This window comes from Vitis vinifera, chromosome 17, assembly GCF_030704535.1.
Source record: "Vitis vinifera cultivar Pinot Noir 40024 chromosome 17, ASM3070453v1".
In the NCBI taxonomy this organism is placed as follows: domain Eukaryota; kingdom Viridiplantae; phylum Streptophyta; class Magnoliopsida; order Vitales; family Vitaceae; genus Vitis; species Vitis vinifera.
The window spans coordinates 14,748,172-14,758,331 of NC_081821.1; the positions used below are offsets into that span (position 1 = coordinate 14,748,172).

Genomic DNA, 10,160 nt, shown 5'->3' on the forward strand with positions numbered 1-10,160 from the left:
GCCATCATTATCACTTCTCAGTATCGGTGTTCAAAGCCATCATCATCGCATTTTTGGTTTCGGCATTCAGAGCTATCATTATCGCTTCTCAGTTTCAGCGTCTAGAGCCATTATCACTCATCAGTTTGACGTTCAGAGTCGTATCCTAGGTTTCAACGTTCAGAGTAATCATCACTTCTCAACTTGATGTTCGGAGTTGCATTTTCAGTATCGGCGTTTAGAGCCATTGTTAGTTTTTTCGTTCGGTGTTCAGAGCCATTATTTGCCTTTTACTTAAAGTTCAGAGTCACATTCTCAGTTTCGGCATTCAGAGCCATCATTGCTTCTCAGTTCTGGTGTTTAGAGTCACGTCTTTGTTCAACGTTTAGAGCCATTACGTCGTTCATTCCGGCTTTCAGAGCCATGTTCGGCTTCGTTTGGCGTTCAGAGCCATGTTCTACTTTGTTTAGCGTTCAAAGCCATTACTCACCTTCGATTCGGTGTTCAAGGCCACTGCATATCGTTCGTTTCGACGTTCAAAGCCACAGCTTCATTTTGTGTTCAAGGCCATTATCTGTTTTTTTTTTTATTATTATTATTATTATTATTACTACTACTTAGTGTTCCAAGTCGCGGTTTTAAATCGACACTCAGAGTCCTCATGTCTATCTTTCGTTCGATTCATCACCATTTTCCTCCATTCTGGCATTCAGAGTCATTGGGCACACTCCTTCGGGCCTTTTGAGTCATTTCTTTCCTTTAATTTTGGCATTCAGAGCCACTGTTCTATTTGACGCTTGATTACTACTCAAAAAGTGTTATTTGATAGTTTGTAATTAACTCTTTTAAACACTTTTGAGTAGTAGTTATCACCTTTTAACCCAATTAACATATTAAGGACCCTTGCAATCGATTCTAATCAAAATTGTGTTAAGTTTTGGTGTTTTGATAGCTTTTTTATCACCAAAGCAATCCGAGATTGAGGAGAGTTCTTTGGAATCCATGGCAAAGATGTTCGGACAGGGCGTCCGAACACACCATTGGAGGGCGGCGAAACATGGGCTGTGGCAGGCTGGCGGAATGAGTAGCAAGGCTTGCTCACTTTAGTCAATGATTCGAACAACATATCCGGATAGGATATACTATTGTCCGGGGTGTGATGTTCACGAGCGCCGCGTGCCCTCTTGGGGAATCCGGATGGAGTTGCTCCGGATAGGGGAGCGCACCGCGTGCCCTCTTGGGGAATCTGGATGGAGTTGCTCTGGATAGCGATGCATGCTCCGTGTCATCAGGGGGAGGAGTCCCTACACCTTGCACACGCAGACGGTCCCCCTTGCGACATTCCACCTTCTCTGGATATCTTACATCCGGGGCCTGACGCCGAATGAGAGAGGAGGGCGTTTCAACTTCCCAGGTCAGACATATCCGGATCCTCTGAAAGCGCCTACCCGTAGAGTTTCGCAGCCATTTTGCACAGTGCCGCGGTGATCTCCTGAAGCTTCCTGATATTTCCGACCGACTTTTTAAGATATTTTGCTTTAGATATTTGATGTCTAAATCCCCAAACTCTCCTTGTAACCCACCTATCATAGGATTCCTTAGTCTTTAAGTAAGAACAAAAGGGTGAATAACCTTTTATATATAGTTTGTAATTTTCTTTACACAATATAGATAATCGACTCTCGGGAGCTTGTTCTCAGAGATGCATCCTTTGTATAGTTTTGCAAGAAATATATTTTACAGAGCACTTGATCTGTTTTTCCTATATATTTTTGTTTTCTTGTTATTTTACTTTCTAGCAAATCAAACTCTGAGGATTTTTCCTCAGAGGATGAGAGGCTAGGCTCTTTGTCTCTTGGAGTGAGGAAAGTCGGGTAAGTTTCCACATGCATAAATTGGAAGTTTTGTTGTTTTAGTTTTTAATGAAGAGAAAGTGTGACTCGTTAATGGTTTTTATCTTTTTAGTTAACTTAAAACACCTTCAATTCACCTGAGCCAACATTTGGTAAGGCAAGTGATCTCCGTCCATGGAGATGCACTAGTTTACCTCTTGCGAGCTTTTGGGAAGTGACTTAAAGGTAGGATTTTCTAGAATTTCCAACACTTGATAAGCTTTTGGACTCCAAGGAGACATCCATTAGTTATCTCTTGCGAGCTTTTGACGAGTAATCAAAGGTTAAAGATCATCTTGAATGGTAAATGCTAGGTGAGAGGCATGAGCCATTGCAAGATGCATCAATGAGAGGGATTTAGTGTTTGAACCCAGTAAAGGGAAGCATCTGTACCGCACCGGTTAGAGAATTAACTATATGTTAATTCTCTAATGCGAGGAAAAGAAACAAGTGACCGAAACTCCCTTTTTGTACAAGGAACCTGAGCCTAGTGATCTAAACTCCAAGAAACACTTTTCTTTGTAATTAAAATCAGTTACTATTTTTGGTTAGTTTAAAACCAAACCTTTTTCATTCAAATATCTTTATGTTTTCTTTTAAATCTAACTTTGAAATGAAAAGCGCCAATTCATCTTTGAATTAATATCAATTGTGAAGTGAAAACCCATCCCAGTGAACGACCCTAGAGCCACTATGCTATGCTAGCTAAGGCTATCCTAGTACATGGTGTAATAGGTTATAAATTTTGTTGATTACTCCCTTCTAAGGACCACAATCAAGGGACACCAGCTGGACACGTATCAAATGGCACCACTGTCAGGGACCATTAAGAGGACATGAATCAGCTGAGACACCAATTGTGAACGAATCAACGCTCAACGCCACTACCACATTTTTTCTGTTAGTTTGGCATTCAAATCCATTTTCCATACCCATTCATGCATTTTGAGTCATCATCTTCCTTAGTTTTGACGTTCAAAACCATTGTTCTGTTTGGCATTCAGTGCCACCGTCATTCGTTAGTTCGGCGTTCAAAGCCATTGTACGCATTCATTCGAAGACCTTGAGTCACCATCTTTCCGTGTTATGACATTCAGAGTCATTTCTCCTCGACTGTATCGTTCAGGGTCACAGCCCCTGGCATTCATATTCGCTGGCATTAAACGTCTTGCCTTCATGGCTTTGCATCTATCCTCGTTTTCCTCATCGCGTTACCCTATGCTTATCGCTTATTCGTCATTGCTCTTCCAGAATTCTCTTTTCATTGCTCCTGGCACAGTCCTTTGAGTTTACGACACATATTTCGGTCATGTTGTTGGGCACCCTACGCTTGGCACTTTCATGTAGTTCTCTTAGGGTAGTCTTCTCGAGACACGTTCTTTATGGTACTTCAGAGTGGTTCAACCATTACTCATCTTTGATATGGCTTTTCAAGTCACTTATGGAGATGTCTTAGAGAGAGTCTGGGTCCTTAGTGTGACTTCAAAGTCATTTTGAGACATCATTTTCTTTTAGAATTAGAGCCTTTATATTCGTCTATTGACCTGAGTAAGTCCGTGTTTCACTGGTGTCCCTGTGGGGGGTCTCCTTGGTTCTTCGATAGAATTCACTTCATTCCACTCATTATTCACACTTTCTTTTCACTCTAGTGTTCATATTCCTTGCATTTGTAAATTCTACCAAAGAGGGGCATATTTGTAGACCACCTTTCAAGAGCCAAAGACTATTAGTTTTTTTGAGGAATTTTTATAGCATGGGAAGGATGTTGTCTCACCACCTGGAGGAGCTGGCAGCACCTTAGATAAGTGGGGGGGCTCCTCCCTATGCATGAAAGCAGCTGCATGAAATGTGTAGCAAGAGATGACGACTGGCCATGGTGGTGGGTGAGGATGGAGATTGCTGAGGGGGTGCACAAGAAAGCAGATATTGGCTTACAGAGGAAGACAAAAACAGGGTTTCTAGGAGAGGATTTGAGGGCTGTAGACTAGAGGTTGGGGGGCTTCAGGGTTTTTTTAGGAGAGCAAGCTACAGATGAGGGGATTCTCGTTGTTGTTATATAGAGATATTTTGGAGTATTTCTTTTAGGCTTGGGAGGCAACCCGTCGGGAAAGAGGATTTAGAGTGTTTGAAGCTAAACAAAATCTTGTTGGAAGAAAATCCACTACTTTTTTTTTTTTTTGTACAAGTGGAACCAGAGAGTATCCGCTTTATGGCAAGGGATATTCAAATTGATTTATTTAATTATCATTTTTATTATTATTATTATTCTATTTATTTATTTATTTATTAAAAAAAATTCCAACCTTAAGCAATTTTTCAAATTTCCGTTTTCCAAATTTAATTTTCAATCTCAAAATTTTCACTATTCACATTCAGTCGTTTAATGATTATTTTCGTTATTATTATTATCTCGTTCATTTATTTATTCACTTATTCATATATTTAAAATCTCGTCTCTAAATAATTTCTCAAATTTTCAATCTCTAAATTCAATCTCCAATCTCTAAAATTTTATTTTTCGCAATTATTTACCTAATCTTTATTATTTCGTCATTATTATCATTCCATTTATTTATTCATTCACTTATTCATTTATTTAAAATTCCGTCTTTAAATAATTCTTCAAAGTTCTAATTTCCAAATTTAGTTCTCTAAAATTCCAATTTTCCTATCTCTGAACTTAATTTTCAATTTCCAATATTCCAATTCTCTCATTTATTCAGTTATTTATTTATTATTTTCATTATTATTATTATTATTATTATTATTATTATTTCATTCATTTATTTCTAAAAATTCCGCCTTCAAATGATTTCCAAGATTTCCAATTTTTATAATTCAATTTTCATAGTTTCTACTTCTCAAATAATTTTCAATTATGATTCCTTTCAAAATTTAATTTCCAAAGTCCCAATTTTTATAATTTAATTTTTTTTTTAAATCCCAAACTCTCAAATAATTTTCAAAATTCCAATTTTTTTCAAATTTAATTTCTAAAATTCTCATTCTTACATTTAATTCCTAAAAATCTAATTTTCAAATAATCTCTAAAATTCCAATTTTCAAATAATCTCTAATACTCCAATTTTCAAATAAATTTCAAAAATCCAGTCTTCCCTCGAACAATTTTAATTTCTGTTTGGTGATGCACGTGATATGTTTTGTGTTCTTTATTGTACACTGACCCCAATTTTATGATAGCGCATTGCTCATTCGTGGTCGAGGTACGCATCCACTCCAATTCTGGTCATTCTCTATGCATGTTTTGATTCCCATATGTACATGATCGATTTGAGTATCCATTGATTTTCTTATTGATTGTCATGTCAGCTTCATTTTATTAGTAGAGACCCAACTTTAGGGACTTAAAGGGGTGTTACGGTCTTTACCGTACCTTCCCGATAAGTAACCTGACCCCCGAGTCCAATCCGGTTCTTCATAGACCACCTTTTCCAAAATAAGGAGTCACACTTAGGATTTTCTTTCTTATTTTGTTTACCCTTTTAAAAATAAAACAAAAAATAGGTGGCGACTCCAAGTCATTTTTTTTAATAAATAAAATCACTTTCAAATAAAAATTGAGCTCGCCATCGAGTAGAAAACGCATGAGCCGAAATGCAAGGTCCACACACCCATTCACCCCCCTCAAGTGTTTCTTATTGGACTTTTGGTTTTTTAATTTGCTTAATGAAAATTTTTAAAGAAGTTAAAACAATTCAAAAAGTTATGTGTAATTTAAAGGAATATCATAATTTAAAATTTTTGGTATCGGTAATAGATCGTGAAGAGAAAAAAAGAATAATATTATGTTCAATCTTATTTATTTTTTATGGTTTTTCTAAAAAAATTTATGCTTTTCTTTTATTTTTTAAAATTGGTGAAAATAACTTCTATTTGTTCTCTAAAAATTGTTATGTATTTCATTTTGTTTTTAAAAATTGTTTCTAGAAAACAACAATTAAACAATGTTAGAAAATTTTAAAAATAGTTTTCTATTTTTAAAAATAAAAAACTATTTTTAAATCATACCAACAAACATATTCTTTGTTATTTTTTAGTTTTTAGATGTTTTCATCATCAAACATTTAAATTAAATTCAATACTTAAAATTTAGATGATAGGAAACACTTTTCAATTCCACTAATTGATCACTTATAATATGTGGCTCATAATATTCCCGAACTCTCTCCCGCACATGGGGAAAAGTACAAAAGGACAAGTGATTTCATCGAAAACGTGAAATTTCTATACACTTGTGTTTTTTTTTAAATAAAAAATAAAAAATAAAAAATCCCTGTTAAGTTGGTTCTGCACTTCTGCATTCCAACGTGAATTATTGAATGAAATCCCCCATGCTGAGGGGCCCTCCGAGCTTTTGATTATTATGAAAATACCACTAGCTTTTATATTTATTACAGTTGAGGGAATCCTCTCATTTGCATGATCTTGTCTCCTTAAATCCTCTATATTCAGTCAACACTCAAAACAGTCTCCAAATTCATGAACCAGCACACTCTCTCATCCTTGCCCCTCTGTCTTACACCCTCTGCTCTTACCAAATTTACGATCATGCCATAACATGTCTCCCATGTTGGGTTTAATTTGGGCTTTCTTGATTTAATTAAAAGATTTTTATATCATTTCACTAATTATACTACCCAGTACGACTACGAGGATGCATGCATCATATGCATTAAGTGGTTATATTTTAATTTATTTTTTAGCACCCCCTTAACTGATTTCTCTTATAAAATCATAACCCTATTAAAAAAAGAGGTAAACATTAGTTTAGAAACATATTTTTATTCAGAAAACCTTATGTTCTAATATCATACTAAACTTTCAATTCGTGTTGTGAAATATATGCGATAAAATAAAAATATAAATAAATATAATATAATATAAAGTAATGAAATCAAAGTATAAGACATTTTTACTCAATATAAAGTATAAACAATGATATATTAATTACAAAGCAGTCAGAACAAAGTCTAAGATTAGAGTGCACACTTGACACCCTCGATTGATTTTTTATGGTATGTTTTTTGTATTGTTACTTTAATTTAAGTTATTGAAATATATGGTGAAATTAATTTGCACCTGTTGGAGTTGGAGTTAGATTTGGGTGTCCAAATGGGTTGGCTCGACCCAACCTAAGAAATGGGAGAAATAAGGGAAGCAGTTTTTGAGAGTTTTTAAAATCATCAAAAAATTGCCACTATTAAATATAAAAAAAGTTTTTATTTTATTTTATTTTTTTATTTTTTGTTTTTTTTCTCAATGAGAACTCTCTCTTCCTGAAAAACTAGAAAAAGGAGAGAATACAAAGTAATGAAATTAAGCATTCAAACAAAAAATAAAGTATAGAAACAATGTAATGTCAAATACAAAACAATGGAACACGTGGCATCCTTTGATTGATGGATGGTATATTAAATCAATAATTTTTAAATATAAAATAGCCTGTAACATAACTTAATAAAAGGGACTTGCATGGAAAACAATACTAATTCTCAACTTATAAGTCCAAATGTATTTTTAAACCAAAATCTCTTTTAATAAAATTATGTTAATAATTAATTAAGTTTTTATTAAACCCATAAACAAACTTTAGACTTATAAGATTTTTAGTAAAACTTAATACTTATTATTTACTGACTTAAGTTGATTTTAAATTAAGTAAGTTAAATTATACTTAACTTAAAATTTATTACTTAATTCTTATATTAAGTATTAAAATTGTTTTATAAATTTAACTTAAAATATATTTTAAATAATTAAATTAATATATTTATCCCTATAAACTATAATTAGAGGTTAAGTAATACCGGAAGTGGTAGAGTAAAAAGGAAATTATGAAAATAATTAAGATAAATAAGGAAAGAAAGGTAAAATAAAAATATGAATTTAAGAATAAATCAATTATTTTTATTTATTAGTTAAAATCGTTTTTAACCTTGTCATTAAGTTATTTTAATAAATATACTTAATTTATCTAATAACTTAAATAAAATTATTAAGTGATTTTAAGTTATGAGGATGGTTTACCTAAATCAATCCAAACCAGCATTTTTAAACAAATATTCTTTATTTACCTTAAAAAATTATTATATTAACATACCCATCTCTATTTCTTGAGATATGATGTGTAATTCAACAAGGACAACATGACGAGGAAAAGTAGGAAAAGAAAGAAGCCCAGTTATTAATACATAGACAGGGAGGGAAGCAATATGGGAGAGTAACTGCAATTAATAAGTAGAAGGCTTGACAACGTAAAAACTGGGACCGACCTGAAAGCATAATTGAAATCCGACCCATCCTCAGATTCCCCACAACCATTGATTATAAAAAGTTATCAAACAGGCCATGATGCAAGTTTGGAATGAAGACATACGCTGGGTCACACACTAAGACATCACAAAGATGGAGGGCGAGCTCTACAGAGAATGCCTGCGAAACCATGCCGCAAGCCTAGGCAGCTACGCCACCGACGGCTGCGGAGAGTTCACACTCGACGCCACCTCCCCCGGCGGCCTCCTCTGCGCTGCTTGTGGCTGCCACCGCAACTTCCACCGCAAGCTCATCTCCAGTACCCCCTTCGCCGAGGGACGGCAGCAGCAGAGCGCTGCGGCGGTGGAGTCCCCGGAGTCGGAGAGGAGCGAGGGCCATAAGAAAAGGCTAAGGACGAAGTTCACGGCAGATCAGAAGGAGAAGATGCTAGCTTTTGCTGAGAAGATAAGGTGGAAGATGCAGAGGAAGGAGGAAGAGGACGAGATCGAGAGGTTCTGCAGAGGAGTTGGAGTGAGTAGGCAGGTTTTCAAGGTTTGGATGCACAACCACAAGAACTCTTCCTCTTCTTCGTCTTCTGCTTCTACCACTCTCACTCAATAGACGCCATTCTCCACCATCCAGATCTGTAAGACAGAATTATGACAAATGTATTACTTCTCTTCATGCTCGATCTTTTTTTCCCTACCTATGATGCGATGCTTTATCTATTTTTCTTTGCTAATAGTTCCAGGGTTAATGTTTTAAAAACCATATCATATCATCAAATATTTTTGACGATTGCCACTGTCTTGTGTAGGAATTAATCTTTCTAATTCTCTAGAAATTCAAGATGATTCCAAAAGTAATTTTTTTTTCTTAAAAAATAAATGTTCATACATAATTTCTTTTTGAATTAATTTCATATTTAAAAAAATAATAATAATTAATATTTCTAAGGATGATCATTTTTATTTTTCCTTTACTTTTTCATATAGAAAATATTTCCCTCTTGTTGAAAAAAGGCCTAAATTGTTCAAGTTATATTAATCATTTACTAATCATCTTAATTAGTTGAATGTTACTTGACATCATAGTATTTACCCACCCTGAAAAGTATGATGGAGACCACAAACGTAGTAATATTATGACACTCTATTTTAAATCTTTATTCTATTTCATGATAGTAGCATTAAATTTTGTGAAAAAAAATAAAAATTGGAATTATCCGTTGTATCCATGCTTAGCAAACAAAAGGGCACTCAAGATTGATTTTACCTTCGATAAGACCTTTCTTATTTTGATGGGAATTTTTTTTAAAGATTTTAATTTCCTAATTTCTTATTTTATTTTTAATTTGCATGTTTTGTTAATATCCCACTTTCTCAAAATTAATTGTTCGTTCAGGATGTTCAAATTTTTTTTTTTTTTTAACACTTAAATCCATACATAGGAATGGAAATTGGGTGATGGATCACCCCATCCCAATCTCATCATATTTATTAATATATACTGCAAGGCTCCTTTATTTATTTATTTATTTATTTTAATATAAAAAAATCATTTTTTTTAAATTTAAATTTTATTAAAAATAAATATGATTTCTAAATAAAAGAAATATTAAAAATATTTATAATGTATTTATGAAAAGTAATATTTTATTTATATTAAATTTTTTGAAAAATAAAGAAAAATTAATTAAAATAATTTTTATTTAAAATTATGTATAATTGGAATGGGTAAGATAAAGTCCTACCTCAATCTGTCCTAAACTAATTTATCTTTATCTTAAATCATTTTCATTAGGAATGGGTCGGATAGGTATCCAAAAAAAACGTACTTGAACATCTCTAACCATTCCAAAAGTGACATTCAATCAAGAGTAATTGCATCATCAAAATAAGTTATATTTCTTTATATATTAGCAATGCTCTTGCTCCTTTTATATTTACATTTCATGAATTTAAACCTTTAGTTTCATTTGTTCATATGCCTATATCTCAATTCTTTAATAACTTT

At 33.5% G+C, this 10,160-nt stretch overlaps 1 protein-coding gene across 1 annotated transcript; it reads left to right on the top strand.

The window, feature by feature from the left end:
- The first annotated feature begins 8,095 nt into the window (after window positions 1–8,095).
- LOC100243782 (ZF-HD homeobox protein At4g24660-like) lies at window positions 8,096–8,833 on the top strand. The gene has a single exon (XM_002263430.4). The coding sequence runs from the start codon at window positions 8,298–8,300 to the stop codon at window positions 8,763–8,765; it is 468 nt and encodes a 155-aa protein (XP_002263466.1). The 5' UTR covers window positions 8,096–8,297; the 3' UTR covers window positions 8,766–8,833.
- Window positions 8,834–10,160: the final 1,327 nt, after the last annotated feature.

Excerpts from the sequence above, each read along its gene's own strand:
- LOC100243782 (XM_002263430.4), top strand. The coding sequence starts at position 8,298 with ATGGAGGGCGAGCTCTACAGAGAATGCCTGCGAAACCATGCCGCAAGC.